Below are 22,679 nucleotides of genomic sequence, written 5' to 3'. Positions count from 1 at the left end.
GATGAAGTGGTAGGTGTCCTGATGACAGCGACAGTGCTGCTCTAGCTCTCCTCCATTCCGTGCAGATTCTTTCTCTCGCCTCATACAGACGCTGCTTCAGTCCCTGCTGCCTCCAGTTGTGCACAGACAACACATCCTCTTCCTCCTCCTCCTCTTCCGTCAGAGAGCCCGCCCCATTTCCCCCGACTATCACCACCACCTTTCCCTCCCCTTTTCCAAGCATCCTTGTTTTCACTTATCACAGACAGGGATAGCCTGTCTGTGATAGCCCCCCCCCCCCCCCCCCCCCCATGCATCTCCTCAGCAGCACGAAAAGGGCAGTTCTGCCACTGAGATTCTGCTTTACATTTGTTACATCATGTGCACAACCAGTATGTTACCTGATGTCCAACGCCACACAATATGCTACATATAGTTATACACAGGCTCTCTGTGTGTGTGTGTGTGTGTGTGTGTGTGTGCATGTGTGTTTGTATGTGTGTGTGTGTGTGTTTGTGAGTGCTTCCATGGCGACAGCATTTTGTGGGACCTAGAGATGTTGGAATGGAAGAAATTCATCTTTAGATTTTTTAAAGATTTAAGATCTCTAATTTGTCTCTTAATCACCATAAACCTGCTTTGAGAATGTTTGACATGATATAGCTTAGTATTAAACTTATGGTTAAGAATCAGCACATAGTCTAAAATCATGTTTTCTGCATTTTCTGCATTTTGCAGCTGAAGGTCAGAAAAATAGTTTGAGGTGATTTAATGAGAAGAACTGCATAGGCTCTGGGTTAAGGTGTAGGCTAAGGTGTAGTTGAGCTCATCCCCTTTCTGTGAGTGGATACAGACTTGTTTCTCCTATCCAAGACCCACAAACAGTTATTCTTTAGGTGGGACATTCAGCAAAAACATACAGCCGACGAAAGTAAGTACCCTTAAGAATGTTATATGTAGTATGTGTATATGTTGCTAGCATGCTATATGCTGGGGTGGAAGCAGCTAAAATTACAATTTGACAAATTGTTTAAATTAACAAAAAAATTTGCAAAGTTCCGTGAATACACCAAGACTAGACATCAGTAAACATCTTGGTGTTACCCGTCGAAGGCAGCCATTGGTTAAACATGAATATTCTACTTCAAGCTATGCACTCAAGAGGACACAATATCACTATTGTGCAATCAAGCAAAAGCTGGCCAAACTCAGGCATGTTTTTTTTTTTATAATTCAAATAAATCACTTGTCATTGCACATGTATGTGACTGGAATGTAATGTTTCTAATTGTCTTCTTAATTTGTTGGGTCTCATTACCTACGGTGCCATACTACGGTGGCCCTGAGAGCTCAACGAACAGCAACTTAAGAAAACACATGCAAGTTAAGAAAACACATGCAAGTTGACAAAACACAAGCAAAGTAAGAAAACATCTTCATCAAGTTCACAACACAACACAACACATTAAAGAAATGCGCAGCAAATAGACACACGAGCTACTGAACAGCCACTGCAGAGGGGCTGAAGAGCCGCATTCTGCTCCAGAGCCGCGGGTGGCAGACCCCTGTGTGGAACCGAATTCGTATGGTGTATTGGACGTTTTTGTGTCTGCTGTGGCAGCAGTGTGCATCACTTTTAGCTCTCCTCTGGAAACACTCCCGTTGTCGTTTCTTCTCTATTTGCAGCGCGTTTCTCTATTTGCAGCGCGTTTCATTATTTGCAGCGTGTTTGTCTATTTGCAGCGCGTGTGTCTATTTGCTGCGCGTTTCTGTAATGTGTTGTGTTGTGTTGTGAACTTGATGAAGATGTTTTCTTACTTTGCTTGTGTTTTGTCAACTTGCATGTGTTTTCTTAACTTGCATGTGTTTTCTTAAGTTGCTGTTCGTTGAGCTCTCAGGGCCACCATACATTACTCCTCCTATTACAACCAGTGTTAATTTTGGCAGCTATTTTTGATTTAGTCTTAGTCTTATGACGAAAATGCATATTAGTTTTAGTCACATTTAGTCATTTTTATCCTTCTTAGTTTTAGTCTAGTTTTAGTCGACGAAAACAAATTACATTTTAGTCACATTTAATAGCCACATTAACTCCTCTTCTTCCCTTCTCAAGCCCAGGGACCCTGTGTTGTGTCTAAAACTGCATAATAGTCTAGCTTGCAGTACTTAGGTTGTCCATTAGATATCCCTACCAGAAAGGTCTATAGCAGGGGTCGGCAACCTTTACTTACTTATTTTGCCCCTTCTTCCCCCAAATAAAATGTGTCTGGAGCCGTAAAACATATTTGATAACAAAGCTAATAAAGTTTAATATAAAGTTATACTATACTAAACTATAGTTTGTTGCATTTACGAAATTATAGAACGACAATAAAGAAAACTCTTGACATTTTATTGCTATTTGTACCTGTTACAATAAAGGAAAACACCGAACACTTATGAAGAGAAGAAAATACACAGGCAAGTGTCGGCCTACTTTGAAATAAATTAAACACAGAACTTTGTAGGGCTATTTGAGTCCTCCCAATATTTTTGGGAAATGTATGAAATAAGAAGTACCCTATTTTGAAATAAATAAAAACATATAGCTGCAGCCTAATAGCTTAAAAATATATATTTGGTTTTAAATTTGAAAACAAAAAGTGAGAGCAGGTCAGGCTGGAGGCGGACACAGAAACTAAAGCTCGATACAAACCTACTGCAGCTTCTGCTCTGATCAAGAAGCTGCTGCGCTGATCTCTGATCAGCTGTGACCAGAGAAACTCTGTGCTTTCACTGTTTCCACTGTTAAGAAGCAGCCGGTGCACGTGAACGAGCTCTGGTCTTGTGTCTCTGAGCGAGTGAGCGGGGCGGGGGGCGGAGCCTCGGGACCGGTGCGCTATCTGGGGCGCACACACACACATACACACACACAAACACACTCGCCCGCTCCTGATACTTCATGACGGCCTGACACGATGATGTTTAAATAAATTATTGTGACTTAGTCAACCACCAACATTTTCGTCTCGTCTCGTCTCGTCAACGAAAGTTAAAATAGATTTAGTCATAGTTTTTATTTTCAAAGATCCGTTTTCGTTACGTCTTCGTCTCTTCTTCGTCATGGAAAAAAGATCGTTAACGAATAGTTTTCGTCATCGTTTTTGTCAACGAAATTAACACTGATTACAACACTGTCAAAGTCCAAGTGGAGAGGGGCGTGGATCAGGAGCTCTTCACAAATTTCTTATCCAAGGCAGTACAATTTGAGCAGGTTGCATATCCCTTGATAAAGCTTCTCTGTATTTTTGTAGAAATGGTAGGCAGCGTATTTGAAATCCACAAAGTTGTGGGTGAATTTGTATCAACACTGCTAGATGACCGAGAGTTGATGAGAAACATCGAGGGCAGCAAGTTTGACCTGGTACTCACTGACCCTGCTTGGGGAGCTGGAGTCATTTTGGCAAAATATCTGAACCGTGTTTAGACACACAAACAGTTATTCTTCAGGTGGGACATTCAGCAGCAACATACAGCCAACTACAGTAAGTACCTTTAAGAATGTTATATGTAGTGTGTGTATATTTTGCTAGCATGCTATATGCTGGGGTGGAAGCAGCTAAAATGACAATTTGACAAAGTGTTATAATTAACACAAAATCTAACAAAAAAAAATATTTGTGCAAAGTTCTGTGTATACACCAAGACTAGACATCTATTCAACATGTTAACAGTTTGTCTAGCTCAAAAAGAATTGAGAGTTGAGTAATTGCAAGAGTGATTTTTGTGAAAAAATGATTAAAAAAGTAAATGGTTGCAATGATAGAAAAAAGGGTGAGGTCTCTGTTAGGTCTCTTCTTGATTCGCTCCAAGAGGTGAAATACCGGATGATAAATAACCAATATCCAATTGATGACAGTAGGACTGATGGAGTGTCTACTGTCAGCTCCTGCTCCGATATGTTTTGACATAGGGTTTGCCTTGAAAATGGATATAAATAACAGAATAATTACTATGATGTCACTATACATCAACATTTTGTTTTTATCATTGACGAGTGGTCCGACATGGTAAGGTTTTCTTTACCTGTTGCACATTGCCCTGTGGTTTTTGCTCAGCAGGTGCCTCTGTGTATGTGTGTGTGTGTTTGTGTGAGAGAGAGACAGACAGAGAGACAGACAGAGACAGAGACAGAGAGACAAACAGAGAGACAGACAGAGACAGAGACAGAGAGAGAGACAGGCAGAGACATACTCCCCCAGACCACTCTCCTTAAATGATTTAAAGGTTGTCACTACTGCACTGATCTCCTCTGGATTTGGACGAGACTATTTCAACTCCTGCCTGGCAGGTCTACCTGCTAGTGCCATCCGACCTCTGCAGCTCATCCAGAATGAAGCAGCTCGACTGGTCTTTAACCTACAGTACCTCAATTCACTCATAATACACAGCTCCTCCGCTCCCTTCGCTGTTACCAGTGGCTGCCCGGGGCTTATAACTGCCCTTGACTAAGTCTTATTTACTTATTTACAAACTTACTGGTTTTTAGCCCGTTTAGTCTATTTGTTAGAGATCTATTTGTATAAAGGGTTTGAATTGATGACTCAAGCTTTCTGGGTGGCTCTTACTATTCTATGGCTTTCTTTTTATCTTCTATCATTCTATTGTTATTTTAATGGCTTTTACTATTGTACAGAACTTCGGTCAACCCCTGATGTTTTTTTTTATGTGCTTCATCAATAAACTTGATTTGATTGGAAAAGAAATAACAAAAGTGAGAAATAACAGTTCGGCACAGGGGTCCAGTGGTTAGCACTGTTGCCTCACAGCACGCAGGTCCCTAGTTAGAATTTCAGATGGACAGGATTTTTTCTCTGAGGAGTTTGCATGTGTGGGCTTTCTCCAAATGCTCCGGCTTCATCCCACAGTCCAAGCACATTGGTGATAGGTTGATCAGTGACTATCATTTGACCACAGGGATAATCGTTGTTTGTCTCCGTATGTTGGCCCTTTGATACGCTGGAGACCTGTCCAGGGTGTACCCCACCTGCAACCCTATATCAGCTGGGATTGGCTCAGGCACCCTTCTTTGATCCTAAAAGACAAACAGAATAGATGAGGGATGGGATAGATGGTAGAAATAACAATAATGGTGGATGGCTTGCAATTCTATTACAAGTATTTGTGTTAACAAACTTTGAAATGATCAGACTTTATTTGTTTTGCAATGATATCTTTTTAACCTTGGTTAACTAACTTAACATTGTTTTTATTTTAGATGAGGATGAACGCGTGCTGCAGTGCTTTGCTCCTGCTCATCCTGATTCCCGTTGTCTGTCAAGCTGGAAACATCTTGGTGTTTTCTGCCGAAGGCAGCCACTGGTTAAACATGAATATTCTACTTCAAGCTCTGCACTCAAGAGGACACAATATCACTGTTGTGCATTCAAGCAAAAGCTGGTACATCCCAAACAACTCCTCCAATTACAACACTGTCACAGTCCAAGTGGAGAGGGGCATGGATCAGGAGCATTTCACAAATGTATTATCCAAGGCAATAAAATTTGAGCAGGATGCATATCCCTTGATAAAGCTTCCCTTTATTTTTGTAGAATTAATATGCAACTTATTTGAAACTCACAAAGTTGTGGGTGAATTTGTATCAACACTGCTAGATGACCGAGAGTTGATGAGAAACATCGAGGGCAGCAAGTTTGATCTGGTACTCGCTGACCCTGCTTGGGGAGCTGGAGTCATTTTGGCCAAATATCTGAACCTTCCACTGGTTTTTAATGTTCGCTGGCTGCTAAATCTAGATGGTCATCTTGCTCTTGCTCCATCACCCGTATCTTATGTTCCTATTGTAAGATCTGGCAATATTGAAAAATGACCTTTTTTCAGAGAGTTAAAAATATGATTTCATATCTTATCAGTCAAACACAATACCACTTTTTAGTTAAGGGATACCAGAAGATATGTGACAAATATCTTGGGCCTGAAAATGAATTCGAACAGTTGGCGCTTAATGCAGATATTTGGTTGATGAGAACTGACTTTGTTTTTGATTTTCCACGTCCAACTATGCCTAATGTTGTCTACATGGGAGGGTTTCAGTGTAAACCTGCAAAACCTTTGCCTCAACACCTAGAGGATTTTGTACAGAGCTCTGGAGAACATGGAGTCATCATCATGTCTCTGGGGAAGTTTGTGAGTGAACTTCCTGCTTACGTGACCAACAAGATGGCTACAGCTTTTGCTAAATTACCTCAGAAAGTCATCTGGAGTTACAAAGGGGACAGACCGGCCACTCTGGGTAACAACACTTTACTCGTCGACTGGATGCCACAGAATGACCTCCTGGGACATCCAAAGATTAAACTATTTGTGGCTCACGGGGGAACCAACGGAGTTCAAGAGGCAATTTATCATGGAGTCCCAGTTGTGGGTCTACCTCTATTATTTGACCAGAAAGACAACCTGCTCCGTCTGAAAGAGAGAGGAGGAGCTAAGATTCTTACATTAGCCACAGTGGACAAAGACAACAACTTCCGAGCAGCAATACAGGAAGTCTTGACTGAGCCCTCCTACAGGCTGAACATACAGAGACTCTCCAGGCTGCACAGAGATCAGCCAATGAAACCACTGGACACTGCCATCTTCTGGATAGAGTTTGTCATGAGACACAAAGGTGCAGCTCACCTGAGAACGGAGTCCCACAGACTGCCCTGGTACTCCTACCACTCTGTAGATGTCATATTGTTCTTGACAACAGTTGCACTAGTTATTTTGTTATTTTTTGCTGGAATGTTATGGTCATGCTTCAGATTGTGTATCAAAAGAAAACTTAAATCTGACTAACAAGGAAGGATATATATTCAAACTGGTTAAGATGTTTGGATGATCAGCTAAACACTGAAGGAGAACTTGTTTTAGTTTTGGACTGTCCTTTGGGTTGACTGTAAATGTCCTTCTTGACGACAACTACAAAATAAAAGTACCTACCAGTTTTGACAACCAACTTGCTGAGTGAAGTCTAATTACTTTGTATAAGTTATTTTATGCAGTGTCATTTTAAAATAATAATAATAATAATACATTTTATTTATAAGGCGCCTTTCAGGATACTCAAGGTCGCCGTACAACAGTCAACAATACAGTTAATTAAAATTTTTAAAATGCACAAAGCAGAGCAGCAGCAGGACAAAAGCTTCAGCGGACAGGAACATTAAAAGTGTTATGCCTGCCTAAACAGGTGGGTTTTAATGCAAGATTTAAAGAGAGTGATTGAATTTGGGTTAATGTACCTTTGACTGTAAACAAAATAAACCTGTTCAGGCTTTTCAGTCATTTACAGTGAGTAAATATCAGATATAAAAAGTGTCACTTTTTAGAAGACTTCACAGCAAACACACAGAAATATTATAGATCACAAACTCACTATAGGGTCATGCCATCCACACATTGTCCCACAATGAAATAAGCAAACAGTTATTTTTGAGATATCAAATTAATGCTACCATTTAAAGTTATTGTTCAACAGTTATTTGTTTTTGTACAGATATTTGCTTAACAGCAAATCACCATGAACAACCTTTACTCCATATTGTATTCTATTACCAGGGCGTGCCAGATCATACAATTGCAGTAGTAAAGTCCTTCCAGGTGGGCTGGAGCACATTATCTGCTCTCTGCCACAGGAGGAAGACTGAAACATCTTTACAACTGTTGCTAATAAAGGTAGGATCAACATGTTTAAATCTTTAGCTAACAGAAATAGCTGCGTTGTAGCTGTTTTGTGATCAAAAAGTGTGTGTTCACAGAAGTAAACTTTTAACTGGCATTGTATATTGTCAACAAGAACAAACGGTTTTGATTCTCTCTGGTACAGTTGCAATTGCTTGAATATGGAAAAGATTAAGTAACAATATATACCATGCTGCATTTAGTATTGAAAATGATTAAAAACAAAAGTACTAAATAGACTTAATTTTGGAAAAATGCAGTTTCTATTGAAAAATTTGTGATACCACCTATCCCTTTGATGAAAACATTACTTGTACTGAAAAGTATGTGTTTGATAAGATATAATTTAAGTCACCGTTTGCTTTTCCCCCCCAATTCAGAATAAAGATGGATTTTCCCTGGGTTGTGACCACTCTCTGGTTGATCTATGGACCTTTGGTTTATGGTGGCAAAGTGCTTGTTGTTCCAGTGGACGGGAGCCACTGGGTGAACATGAATGTCATTGTAGAGGAACTATACTCAAGGGGGCACCAGGTTTCTGTTCTACGATCATTCGACAGCTGGTATATCAAGGAAACCTCCCAATTCTATACATCAGTCACTATTGATGCTGAGTCTGGATTTGATGAAGATTTTGTAACTAAGTTTGTGGCCCAACTCTTGAATATCCAGAGGGAAGGGAAGTCTGCCTGGACACGTTTTAAACTGGAAATGGAACTAATACAAAAGGGTTCTGAGATGAACCAGAAAATGGGCAAAATGCTTGAGCTGCTGTTTGGAAACAAAGATCTAATACAGTCACTGCAGGATGCCAAATATGACCTTGTCCTCGGAGACCCTGTTAGCCCATTGGGTGTTATACTTGCTCACTACCTCAGGTTGCCAATTGTTTTTAATGTCAGATGGACTGGTCAAGGTGAAGGCCATTTTTCAATTGCACCTTCTCCTCTGTCTTATATTCCAATGCCAGGGTCTGAGCTATCAGATAAAATGAGCTTTCCTGAGAGAGTTCTTAACGTCATGATTTTTGGATTCACACAATTCCAAATTGCACATTTTGTGTCACCAATTTATGATCCTTTTATTAAAAAATATTTAGGTCCGGATGCAGATTTTCTTTCACTGTTTCAAGCAGCCGACCTGTGGCTGATGAGAGTGGACTTTGTGTTCGAGTTCCCTCGACCCACCATGCCTAATGTTGTCTACATGGGAGGGTTCCAGTGTAAACCTGCAAAACCTTTGCCTCAACACCTAGAGGATTTTGTCCAGAGCTCTGGAGAACATGGAGTCATCATCATGTCTCTGGGGACTTTTATTAGCACACTTCCGCAGGACTTAGCTGATGAGATCGCTACAGCTTTTGCTAAATTACCTCAGAAAGTCATCTGGAGGTACAAAGGGGACAGACCGGCCACTCTGGGTAACAACACTTTACTCGTCGACTGGATGCCACAGAATGACCTCTTGGGACATCCAAAGATTAAACTATTTGTGGCTCACGGGGGAACCAACGGAGTTCAAGAGGCAATTTACCATGGAGTTCCTATACTAGGACTTCCATTGATTTTTGACCAACATGATAATCTATTCAGAATTGAAGTCAGAGGAGCAGGAAAGATAATAGATTTTTTTACTATGAATGAAAACATCTTTTTTCAGGGTATTCAGGAAGTCTTGACTGAACCCTCCTATGGGCTGAACATGCAGAGACTCTCCAGGCTGCACAGAGATCAGCCAATGAAACCACTGGACACTGCCCTCTTCTGGATAGAGTTTGTCATGAGACACAAAGGTGCAGCTCACCTGAGAACGGAGTCCTACAGACTGCCCTGGTACTCCTACCACTCTGTAGATGTCATATTTGTCTTGACAACAGTTGCACTAGTTATTTTGTTATTATTTGCTGGGTTGTTATGGTCATGCTTCAGATTGTGTATCAAAAGAAAACTCAAATCTGACTAACGAAGGATTTATTAGATGTTACAGTTAGCTTGAATGATCAGTTGACGACTGAAAGAGCAGGTGTTTCGTCTTGGACTGTCCTTTGACCTGACTGTACATTTCATCACATTAATCATAGTCTTTGAAAAAAAAAGAACATTCAAAATCAACTTGTTAAGTGAAATCTGTTTGATTAAAATGGTATGACATAACGTCAACATTTATTTTTGCCTGTAATCTAAAGAGAGCATATTACCCATAAGCAGTTTATGTCTTTCAGACTGCAGTGGTTTTCCTACCACACTGTAGATGTGATGCTACTGTCACTTGAACTTGTGCTGATGATGCACTTTTGTAGCCTTAATGAGGTGTTCAAGCTTTAACTGCTGTCTGAGAACGGAAGGTAAAGGCAATTTGAAAAAAATCATTGGGTTGGTTTGATCCAGTTGAACATCAAATCTAAATAGTTCAGTTCTTGATAATTATTATATTCACAAGAGGAAACACATCATGTATGTTGAATGATGAATACAGTCATCTCACTATATTCTTACAATATTGTTATTTCATGTACTTAGTACTCTGTGTATAAAAACATTTTATACGCTTGATGTGTGTATTTTTTTAAAGACTAGCAAGTGCATTATTTAAAAAAAATGATTCATGGTTTCACATGCTGATTTAATTTGAATATGAAAGCCCTTGATATCTGTAACCTCAGTTCCACACAAAGAGAACTTTAACCTTTGTTAGAGGGAGGAATAAACTATACAGTAGGATTGCTGCTTTAGCTGGAAGTAAATAAAACCCTGTTTAAATTTCAAACTGCCGACTCATCTGCTTTTTACCTCTTTAACCTGTGTGTCCTCTTTAAGTGGAATCAAGGAATGTTCTCTGCAGAAAGCATTGCAATTACACGTACAAGGACAACTTGTCTCAGAACCGCGTTTATTGACCAATTTCCACCACAATGGATGAATTATTTCCAAGGTGTTGCAAAGTATTGAGGACTTAAGTTACATTATTTAAGCCATAGGCTTGAATGGATTTAAACATCCAACTTCATATAAAAATATTAAAGTGGCATGCCAGGGTTATAATGGGCCCTTATATGAGCATAACACTGTGTGTTATGTAGGCCTCAATATGTGTCTCTATAGGATTTTTTTATGAACTGTATTTTGACAGCCAAATGTTTTCATAATACAACACATACAATTACATTAATTTCGATGTGGAGATGTTGGAGATTTCATTATCATGATTATTATTGTCACTCTGGGTTAAGGTGCAGGCTAAGATGTTGTTGAGCCCTTCCCCTTTTTGTGGGTGGATACAGACTTGTTTCTCCTATCCAAGACACACAAACAGTTATTCTTCAGGTGGGACATTCAGCAGCAACATACAGCCAACTACAGTAAGTACCCTTAAGAATGTTATATGTAGTGTGTGTATATGTTGCTAGCATGGGGGTGGAAGCAGCTAAAATGACAATTTGACAAAGTGTTTTAATTAACACAAAATCTAACAAAAAAAATATTTGTGCAAAGTTCTGTGTATACACCAAGACTAGACATCTATTCAACATGTTAACAGTTTGACTAGCTCAAAAAGAATTGAGAGTTGAGTAATTTCAAGAGTGATTTTTGTGAAAAAATGATAGAAAAAAGGGTGAGGTCTCTGTTAGGTCTCTTCTTGATTCGCTCCAAGAGGTGAAATACCGGATGATAAATATCCAATATCCAATTGATGACAGTAGGACTGATGGAGTGTCTACTGTCAGTTCCTGCTCCGATATGTGTTGACATAGGGTTTGCCTTGAAAATGGAAATAAATAACAGAATATTTATGTTGGAATATGGTTTTTGTGCAAACCACAGGCCTCCTGTTGGCCTTCATGTGTGGTGAAAGCTTGAAACAGGCAAGCTGCATGTTCTGGAGTGAACTCAGTCTCCCAGAGTGCCACATGTTCCCTTTGTCTTAAGACAGTCAAGGAACTCCGTCTCCCAGGATGTAACAGGATGCTGCATTTCCTGTGGTCTGGGCAATGTCACGCATAGGTGTGAAAAGTCACAATGCTCACCGGAAAAGGAAATCTCCTCGCCCTTCAAGCTCTACAAAACTCCTCGTAGCGACGCGATGTCCTGCAGGAGAACTTCAACCAGCATCTGAGCACATGGCTCGACAGAATCGCGAATGCAGAACTCTACGACCACAAAGCCGGGAGACATCGGAGAACTGCAACCTGAACAGCAACTTCTTTTCCTCTTTCCCTCGGACTGGTAACATAATCTGGGCTTAATTATTATCCATGCTAAGCAAGACTGTTTATTTGATATATGCTGTGATGTTGTAGATATAAGTTAAATGAAGGTTAATGCTAGTTAGGCTTGCCACAGGCTTTGTCCCTGTCTATCATTATCTGATTAACATGCACACAGACACGAATAGCATCTCACCTAGTTAAACCTTCCCCCTCAGCCGTAAAGCAACGGCCGTAAAACAACCTCAAAAGAAGGGGGGGGGGGGGCTCTTATCTTAGGTGGTCAGCGACCATTTTGAAAGCATGCCAATTTACATTCTCACAAACACCTCCTTGTTAGTTAGTTTGATTGTTTAGTAATTTGTGTTTTTATACTTTATTATGTTCATAATAAATGTTTTCTTTCACAAATGTTCTGTCGTCAATGTTGCATAAGTGAACTTTGCCAACCGTTACACTGTTAAGAACTCCATAACCTTCACTGTTCATTGTATAATCTTTAATAGTAAAATATTGAGATTTCTAATTGGACTAGATCTTAATGAGACTGATCTTAATCAATAAATTGGCTATCTTTTCCCTTCTTTGAAGGGTGGCGCCCCGCGAGACAACTTTAACCAATTAAAGTTATGATTTAATATTAATATTATAAATATTAATGTTTTATATTTTATTTTGATAACCAAATTGATTGAGTGCCTAAAGGCACACCATTCTATGGTAACACTTTTTAAGCACTATTGCACAACATTTACTATGATGTCACTATACATCAACATTTAGTTTTATCATTGACGAGTGGTCCGACATGGGAAGGTTTTCTTTACCTGTCGCACATTGTCCTGTGGTTTTTTGCTCAGCAGGCGCATCTGTGTATGTGTGTGTGTGTGTGTGTGTGTGTGAGAGATATGGGAAAGACAGAGACAGAGATAGAGAGAGAGACAGGCAGAGACATACTCCCCCAGACCACTTTCCTTAAATGATTTAAAGGTTGTCACTACTGCACTGATCTCCTCTGGATTTGGACGAGACTATTGCAACTCCTGCCTGGCAGGTACCTGCTAGTGCCATTCGACCTCTGCAGCTCATCCAGAATGAAGCAGCTCGACTGGTCTTCAACCTACAGTACCTCAAATCACTCACAATACACAGCTCCTCCGCTCCCTTCACTGGTTACCAGTGACTGCCCGGGGCTTATAACTGCCCTTGACTAAGTCTTATTTACTTATTTACATACAATGCCTTGCATAAGTATTCACCCCCTTTGGACTTTTCTACATTTTGTCATGGTATAACCACAGATTAAAATTGATTTCATCGTGAGTTTATGTAATGGACCAACACAAAATAGTGCATCATTTGGAAGTGGGGGGAAATATTACATGGATTTCACAATTATTTACAAATAAAAATCTGAAAAGTGTTGAGTGCATATGTATTCACCCCCTTTACTGTGAAACCCCTAACAAAGATCTGGTGCGACCAATTGCATTCACAAGTCACATTTGCAAGTCACATAATTAGTAAATAGGGTCCACCTGTCTGCAATTTAATCTCAGTATAAATACACCTGTTCTGTGACGGACTCAGAGTTTGTTGGAGATCATTACTGAACAAACAGCATCATGAAGACCAAGGAGCTCACCAAACAGGTCAGGGATAAAGTTGTGGAGAAATATGAAGCAGGGTTAGGTTATAAAAAAATATCCAGAGCTTTGAACATCTCTCTGAGCACCATAAAATCCATCATAAGAAAATGGAAAGAATATGGCACAACCGCAAACCTACCAAGAGGAGGCCGTCCACCCAAACTGAAGAGTCGGACAAGGAGAAAATTAATCAGAGAAGCAACCAGGAGGCCCATGGTTACTCTGGAGGAGTTGCAGAGATCCACAGCTGAGGTGGGAGAATCTGTCCACAGGACAACTATTAGTCGTCTACTCCACAAATCTGGCCTTTATGGAAGAGTGGCAAGAAGAAAGCCATTGTTGAAAGGGATCCATAAAAAATCCCGTTTGGAGTTTGCCAGAAGCCATGTGGGAGACACAGCAAACATGTGGAAGAAGGTGCTCTGGTCAGATGAGACCAAAATTGAACTTTTTGGCCTCAATGCAAAACGCTATGTGTGGCGAAAACCCAACACTGCCCATCACCCTGAGCACACCATCCCAACAGTGAAACATGGTGGTGTTAGCATCATGCTGTGGGGATGCTTCTCTTCAGCAGGTACAGGGAAACTGGTCAGAATAGAGGGAAAGATGATTGGAGCCAAATACAGGGAAATCCTTGAAGAAAATCTGATGCAGTCTGCAAAAGACTTGAGACTGGGGCGGAGGTTCATCTTCCAGCAGGACAATGACCCTAAACATACAGCCAGAGCTACAAAGGAATGGTTTGGATTAAAGAATGTTAATGTCTTAAAATGGCCCAGTCAAAGCCCAGACCTCAATCCAATAGAGAATCTATGGCAAGACTTGAAGATTGCGGTTCACAGACGGTCTCTATCCAATCTGACTGGTAGAGACATACCCCAAAAGACTTGCAGCTGTAATTGCAGCGAAAGGGGGTTCTACCAAGTATTGACACAGGGGGGTGAATACTTATGCACCCAACAGATGTCAACTTTTTTGTTCTCATTATTGTTTGTGTCACAATAAAATTTATTTTGCACCTCCAAAGTACTATGCATGTTTTTTATTGATCAAACGGGAAAAAGTTTATTTAAGTCTATTTGAATTCCAGTTAGTAACAGTACATAATGGGAAAAAGTCCAAGGGGGGTGAATACTTATGCAAGGCACTGTACTTACCTGTTTTAGCCCGTTTAGTCTACTTGTAAGAGGTCTATTTGTATAAAGCAGGGGTGTCCAAACTTTTTATCCAGAGGGCCACATACAGAAATAAATTCGAAGGTCTGGGCCACTTACGCCGCCACGCCCCCCTGCCATGGAGCGGACCGTTGACAGAGCGCCTCAATTGCGTCGCTCAGGCCGGGGGGCCTGGCGGCGTTCTGAGGGACAGCTTGCAGGTCAGGGGTGAGATGGGCGCCACCTAGTGTCTAAACTGAGAAGTACAATACAGTGGGCAATAGTCCATTACATTACAATTCATTTAGCTGACGCTTTAATCCAAAGCGATTTACAATCAATGCATTCGAGGGTACCCGAGGGTACAAACCCTGAACAACAAGAATCAAGAAAGTACAATTTCTTCAAAAATAGACTACATAGTGCTATAAGTAAGTGCTACTACATTGCTAGTTTAAAAAAAAATATATATATTTATATATCTTTTTTTTATTTATTATTTTTTTTCAATAGTTTTTTTTTGAGGCGGGCCAATTTAAAATGAATGGCGGGCCGTAGTTTGGACACCCCTGGTATAAAGGGTTTGAATTGATGACTCAAGCTCACCTGGTGGCTCTTACTATTCTATGGCTTTCTTTTTATCTTCTCTCATTCTATTGTTATTTTAATGGCTCTAACTGTTGTACAGAACTTCGGTCAACCCCGGATGTTTTTTTTTTAAATGTGCTTCATAAATAAAGTTGATTTGATTGGAAAAGAAATAACAAAAGTGAGAAATAACAGTGCGGCACAGGGGTCCAGTGGTTAGCACTGTTGCCTCACAGCACGCAGGTCCCTAGTTAGAATTCCAGTTGGACAGGATTTTTTCTCTGAGGAGTTTGCATGTGTGGGCTTTCTCCAAATGCTCCGGCTTCATCCCACAGTCCAAGCACATTGGTGATAGGTTGATCAGTGACTATCATTTGACCACAGGGATAATCGTTGTTTGTCTCCGTATGTTGGCCCTTTGATACGCTGGAGACCTGTCCAGGGTGTACCCCACCTGCAACCCTATATCAGCTGGGATTGGCTCAGGCACCCTTCTTTGATCCTAAAAGACAAACAGAATAGATGAGGGATGGGATAGATGGTAGAAATAACAATAATGGTGGATGGCTTGCAATTCTATTACAAGTATTTGTGTTAACAAACTTTGAAATGATCAGACTTTATTTGTTTTGCAATGATATCTTTTTAACCTTGGTTAACTAACTTAACATTGTTTTTATTTTAGATGAGGATGAACGCGTGCTGCAGTGCTTTGCTCCTGCTCATCCTGATTCCCGTTGTCTGTCAAGCTGGAAACATCTTGGTGTTTTCTGCCGAAGGCAGCCACTGGTTAAACATGAATATTCTACTTCAAGCTCTGCACTCAAGAGGACACAATATCACTGTTGTGCATTCAAGCAAAAGCTGGTACATCCCAAACAACTCCTCCTATTACAACACTGTCACAGTCCAGGTGGAAAGGGGCGTGGATCAGGAGCTCTTCACAAATTTCTTATCCAAGGCAATACAATTTGAGCAGGTTGCATATCCCTTGATAAAGCTTCTCTGTATTTTTGTAGAAATGGTAGGCAGCGTATTTGAAATTCACAAAGTTGTGGGTGAATTTGTATCAACACTGCTAGATGACCGAGAGTTGATGAGAAACATCGAGGGCAGCCAGTTTGACCTGGTACTCACTGACCCTGCTTGGGGAGCTGGAGTCATTTTGGCAAAATATCTGAACCTTCCACTGGTTTTTAATGTTCGCTGGCTGCTAACTCTAGATGGTCATCTTGCTCTTGCTCCATCACCCGTTTCCTATGTTCCTATTATAGGATCTGGCAATATTGATAAAATGACCTTTTTTCAGAGAGTTAAAAATATGATATCATATCTTATCAGTCAAACACAATACCACTTTTTAGTTAAGGTATACCAGAAGATATGTGACAAATATCTTGTGCCTGAAAATGAATTCAAACAGTTGGTGCTTAATGCAGATATTTGGTTGATGAGAACTGACTTTGTGTTTGATTTTCCACGTCCAACTATGCCTAATGTTGTCTACATGGGAGGGTTTCAGTGTAAACCTGCAAAACCTTTGCCTCGACACCTAGAGGATTTTGTACAGAGCTCTGGAGAACATGGAGTCATCATCATGTCTCTAGGGACGTTTGTGAGTGAACTTCCTGCTGACATGACCAACAAGATGTCTGCAGCGTTTGCTAAATTACCTCAGAGAGTCATCTGGAGGCATAAAGGTAACAGACCGGCCACTCTGGGTAACAACACTTTACTCGTCGACTGGATGCCACAGAATGACCTCCTGGGACATCCAAAGATTAAACTATTTGTTGCTCACGGGGGAACAAACGGAGTTCAAGAGGCTATTTATCATGGAGTCCCAGTTGTGGGTCTACCTGTGTTCTTTGACCAGAAAGACAACCTGCTTCGTCTGAAAGAGAGAGGAGGAGCTAAGATTCTTACATTAGCCACAGTGGACAAAGACAACAACTTCCGAGAAGCAATACAGGAAGTCTTGACTGAGCCCTCCTACAGGCTGAATATGCAGAGACTCTCCAGGCTGCACAGAGATCAGCCAATGAAACCACTGGACACTGCCCTCTTCTGGATAGAGTTTGTCATGAGACACAAAGGTGCAGCTCACCTGAGAACGGAGTCCTACAGACTGCCCTGGTACTCCTACCACTCTGTAGATGTCATATTTGTCTTGACAACAGTTGCACTAGCTATTTTTGTATTATTTGCTGGGTTGTTATGGTCATGCTTCAGATTGTGTATCAAAAGAAAACTCAAATCTGACTAACGAAGGATTTATTAGATGTTACAGTTAGCTTGAATGATCAGTTGAGTACTGAAAGAGCAGGTGTTTCGTCTTGGACTGTCCTTTGACCTGATTGTACATTTCATCACATTAATCATAGTCTCTGAAAAAAAAAAGAACAATCAAAATCAACTTGTTAATTGAAATCTGTTTGATTAAAATGGTATGTCATAACGTCAACTTTAATTTTTTCTGTAATCTAAAGAGAGCATATTACCACTTAGCAGTTTATGTTTTTCAGACTGCAGTGGTTTTCCTACCACACTGTAGATGTGATGCTACTGTCACTTGAACTTGTGCTGATGATGCACTTTTGTGGATCAATCCAATCCAATCAATCATTGGGTTGGATTGATTCTAGTTGAACATCAAATCTAAATAATTCAGTTCTTGATAATTATTATATTCACAAGAGGAAACACATCCTGTATGTTGAATGATGAATAAAGTCATCTCACTATATTCTTACAATATTGTTATTTCATGTACTTAGTACTCTGTATATAAAAACATTTTATTTGCTTGATGTGTGTATTTTTTTAAAGACTAGCAAGTGCATTATTTAAAAAAAATGATTCATGGTTTCACATGCTGATTTAATTTGAATATGAAAGCCCTTGATATCTGTAACCTCAGTTCCACACAAAGAGAACTTTAACCTTTGTTAGAGGGAGGAATAAACTATACAGTAGGATTGCTGCTTTAGCTGGAAGTAAATAAAACCCTGTTTAAATTTCAAACTACTTACTCATCTGCTTTGTACCTCTTTAAATTGTGTGTCCTCTTTAAGTGGAATCTAGGAATGTACCTCTGCATGTGTAGACCCTTTTAACAAATTCACTCTTGCTGTGGCACAGTTTTGGTAGACTTTACATTTCTAAATGGTGTAATGAAAATGTACTCATAACAACTCAGTTTGTGCTTACAGCAGACATTTCCATCTAAGGTACAGCCCGACATGAACTTTATGCATCTAGCATGTGCAACCATTGTTAGTACATATTTGGCAGAAATTGATCTTGTGGTTAAACTGCCTTTGACCCCCCCTGTTCTAGGAACCCAGCTGACAGACGAGCGCACTTATCACACATCACACGTTTTCCTCTGGGACACTGAACGGTTGCAGCCTTCATATCACACCAATACAGAACATATGTTCCAGACACAGAACAAAACATTCACCCACCACTTGTTTGTGGTCAGGTTCCCTAAATACGCAGAGACTTCACTATTGCATCTCACTCGCAGCATCCACCCTGCCTGTGTGATCCTTGCTTCAGAAAGCTTTGCAATTACACTTACAAAGACAACTTGTCTCAAAACCTTGTTTATTGACCAATTCCACCAAAATGAATAAATTCTCTCCCCGGTGTTGCAGCATATTGAGGACTTAAGTTCTTACATTATCTAAGTTAAGGCTTGAATGGATTTAAAGATCCAACTTAGTATAAAAATATTAAAATGACATGCCAAGGTTATAATGGACCCTTATATGAGCATAACACTGTGTGTTATATAGGCCTCAATATGTGTCTCTGTAGGAATTCTTTATGAACTGTATTTTGACAGCCAAATGTTTTCATAATGCAACACATAAAATTACATTAATTTCGATGTGGAGAAGTTGGAGATTTCATTATCAGGATATTTATTATCAAAGATAAAATAATATCGCTTCAGGCGATGAATGTTAATTACTCCATTTCTTTTAATTTATTCTATCTTTGATTTGGAGTGGGATGTGCACCATTTAAAAAATATAATAACTTTACTTGTTAACTTAATTCTCCTGATTCTCAGACTGTGCACTAACTAAGATTTCCATTATTACAAGAATGATCTCCGTCTGAAAGAGAGAGGAGGAGCTAAGATTCTCACATTAGCCAAAGTGGACAAAGACAACAACTTCAGAGAAGCAATACAGGAAGTCTTGACTGAGCCCTCCTACAGGCTGAACATGCAGAGACTCTCCAGGCTGCACAGAGATCAGCCAATGAAACCACTGGACACTGCCCTCTTCTGGATAGAGTTTGTCATGAGACACAAAGGTGCAGCTCACCTGAGAACGGAGTCCTACAGACTGCCCTGGTACTCCTACCACTCTGTAGATGTCATATTGTTCTTGACAACAGTTGCACTAGTTATTTTTGTTATTATTTGCTGGGTTGTTATTGTCATGCTTCAGATTGTCTATCAAAAGAAAACTAAACCACGTCTAACAAGGAAGGATATGTTTTCAAACTGGTTAAGATGTTTAGATGATCAGCTAAACACTGAAGGAGAACTTGTTTTAGTTTTGGACTGTCCTTTGGGTTAACTGTAAATTTCCTTCTTAACGACAGCTACAAAATAAAAGTACCTACCAGTTTTGACAACCAACTTGCTGAGTGAAGTCTAATTACTTTGTACTAGGAAGAGTCATCTAATTTTATGCAGTGTCATTTTAAAATGAACCTTTGACTGTAAACAAAATAAACCAGTTTATGCTTTTCAGTCATTTACAGTGAGTAAAATATCAGATATAAAAAAAGTGTCACTTTTTAGAAGACTCCACAACAAACACACAGAAGCATAATAGACCACAACACACTGTCGGGTCGTGTTATAGATATGAAATTAATCCTACCATTTTTAAAGTTCTTGTTCAACAGTAATTTGTTTTTGCACATATATTTGCTTAACAGCTAATCACCACGAACAACCTTTACTCCATATTGTATTGTATTACCTGTACATGCCAGATCATAAAATTGCAGTAGTAAAGTCCTTCCAGGTGGGCTGGAGCACATTATCTGCTCTCTGCCACAGGAGGAAGACTGAAACATCTTTACACCGGTTGCTAATAAAGGTAGGATCAACATGTTTAAATCTTTAGCTAACAGAAATAGCTGACGTTGTAGCTGTTTTACAAACAAAACGTGTGTATTCACAGAAGTAAACTTTTAACTGGCATTATATATTGTCAACACGAACAAACGGTTTTGATTCTCTCTGGTTCAGTTGCAATTGTTTGAATACGGAAAAAATGTTGTTACAATATATACCATTTGCATTTAGTATTGAAAATGATTAAAAACAAAAGTACTAAATAGACTTACTTGGGGTAAAATGCAGTTTCTATTGAAGAATTAGTGATACCAACTATCCCTTTGATGAAAACATTACTTGTATTGAAAAGTATGTGTTTCATAAGATATAATTTAAGTCATCTTTTGCTTTTCCCCCCCGATTCAGAATAAAGATGGATTGTCCCTGGGTTGTGACCACTCTCTGGTTGATCTATGGACCTTTGGTTTATGGTGGCAAAGTGCTTGTTGTTCCAGTGGACGGGAGCCACTGGGTGAACATGAATGTCATTGTAGAGGAACTATACTCAAGGGGGCACCAGGTTTCTGTTCTACGATCATTCGACAGCTGGTACATCAAGGAAACATCCCAATTCTATACTTCAGTCACACTTGATGCTGAGTCTGGATTTGATGAAGATTTTTTAACTAAGTTTGTGGCCCAACTCCTGAATATCCAGAGGGAAGGGAAGTCTGCCTGGACACGTTTTAAACTGGAAATGGAACTAATACAAAAGGGTTCTGAGATGAACCAGAAAATGGGCAAAATGCTTGAGCTGCTTTTCGAAAACAAAGATCTAATACAGTCACTGCAGGATGCTAAATATGACCTTGTCCTGGCAGACCCGTTTAGCCCATTGGGTGTTATACTTGCTCACTACCTGAGGTTGCCAATTGTTTTTAATGTCAGATGGACCGGTCAAGGTGAAGGCCATTTTTCAATTGCACCTTCGCCTCTGTCTTATATTCCAATGCCAGGGTCTGAGCTATCAGATAAAATGAGCTTTCCTGAGAGAGTTCTTAACGTTATGATTTTTGGATTCACAGAATTCCAAATAGCACATTTTGTTTCACCAATTTATGATCCTATTATTAAAAAATATTTAGGTCCGGATGCAGATTTTCTTTCACTGTTTCAAGCAGCCGACCTGTGGCTGATGAGAGTGGACTTTGTGTTCGAGTTCCCTCGACCCACCATGCCTAATGTTGTCTACATGGGAGGGTTCCAGTGTAAACCTGCAAAACCTTTGCCTCAACACCTAGAGGATTTTGTCCAGAGCTCTGCAGAACATGGAGTCATCATCATGTCTCTGGGGACTTTTATTAGCACACTTCCACAGGACTTAGCTGATGAGATCGCTACAGCTTTTGCTAAATTACCTCAGAAAGTCATCTGGAGGTACAAAGGGGACAGACCGGCCACTCTGGGTAACAACACTTTACTCGTCGACTGGATGCCACAGAATGACCTCCTGGGACATCCAAAGATTAAACTATTTGTGGCTCACGGGGGAACCAACGGAGTTCAAGAGGCAATTTACCATGGAGTTCCTGTACTTGGACTTCCATTGATTTTTGACCAACATGATAATCTATTCAGAATTGAAGTCAAAGGAGCAGGAAAGATAATTGATTTTTTTACTATGAATGAAAACATCTTCTTTCAGGGTATTCAGGAAGTCTTGACTGAACCCTCCTATGGGCTGAACATGCAGAGACTCTCCAGGCTGCACAGAGATCAGCCAATGAAACCACTGGACACTGCCCTCTTCTGGATAGAGTTTGTCATGAGACACAAAGGTGCAGCTCACCTGAGAACGGAGTCCTACAGACTGCCCTGGTACTCCTACCACTCTGTAGATGTCATATTGTTCTTGACAACAGTTGCACTAGCTATTTTTGTATTATTTGCTGGGTTGTTATGGTCATGCTTCAGATTGTGTATCAAAAGAAAACTCAAATCTGACTAACAAAGGATTTATCAGATGTTACAGTTAGCTTGAATGATCAGTTGACGACTGAAAGAGCAGGTGTTTCGTCTTGGACTGTCCTTTGACCTGACTGTACATTTCATCACATTAATCATAGTCTTTGAAAAAAAAAAGAACATTCAAAATCAACTTGTTAAGTGAAATCTGTTTGATTAAAATGGTATGACATAACGTCAACATTTATTTTTGCCTGTAATCTAAAGAGAGCATATTACCCATAAGCAGTTCATGTCTTTCAGACTGCAGTGGTTTTCCTACC

General features: G+C 40.0%; 4 protein-coding genes across 4 annotated transcripts; all 4 read left to right on the top strand.

The window, feature by feature from the left end:
- The first annotated feature begins 5,236 nt into the window (after positions 1 to 5,236).
- LOC128439660 (UDP-glucuronosyltransferase 2C1-like) lies at positions 5,237 to 6,816 on the top strand. The gene is given in 2 exon segments (XM_053422073.1): positions 5,237 to 5,837; positions 5,840 to 6,816. Coding segments are annotated over 2 exon segments (1,578 nt in total).
- A 1,293-nt stretch (positions 6,817 to 8,109) lies between these two features.
- LOC128438608 (UDP-glucuronosyltransferase 2B14-like) lies at positions 8,110 to 9,663 on the top strand. The gene has a single exon (XM_053421221.1). The coding sequence runs from the start codon at positions 8,194 to 8,196 to the stop codon at positions 9,661 to 9,663; it is 1,470 nt and encodes a 489-aa protein (XP_053277196.1). The 5' UTR covers positions 8,110 to 8,193.
- Positions 9,664 to 15,863: 6,200 nt separating this feature from the next.
- Positions 15,864 to 17,565, top strand: LOC128444853 (UDP-glucuronosyltransferase 2C1-like). Its single transcript, XM_053427521.1, has 2 exons — positions 15,864 to 15,901; positions 16,041 to 17,565. The coding sequence occupies exon 2, from the start codon at positions 16,096 to 16,098 to the stop codon at positions 17,563 to 17,565; it is 1,470 nt and encodes a 489-aa protein (XP_053283496.1). The 5' UTR covers positions 15,864 to 15,901; positions 16,041 to 16,095.
- Positions 17,566 to 20,824: 3,259 nt separating this feature from the next.
- On the top strand, positions 20,825 to 22,399 carry LOC128444860 (UDP-glucuronosyltransferase 2C1-like). Its single transcript, XM_053427533.1, has one exon. The coding sequence runs from the start codon at positions 20,825 to 20,827 to the stop codon at positions 22,397 to 22,399; it is 1,575 nt and encodes a 524-aa protein (XP_053283508.1).
- Positions 22,400 to 22,679: the final 280 nt, after the last annotated feature.

Source organism: Pleuronectes platessa, chromosome 1, assembly GCF_947347685.1.
Source record: "Pleuronectes platessa chromosome 1, fPlePla1.1, whole genome shotgun sequence".
NCBI lineage: Eukaryota > Metazoa > Chordata > Actinopteri > Pleuronectiformes > Pleuronectidae > Pleuronectes > Pleuronectes platessa.
The sequence above is the reverse complement of the archived record's forward strand: the minus strand, read 5'-3'. Positions and strand labels throughout refer to the sequence as shown.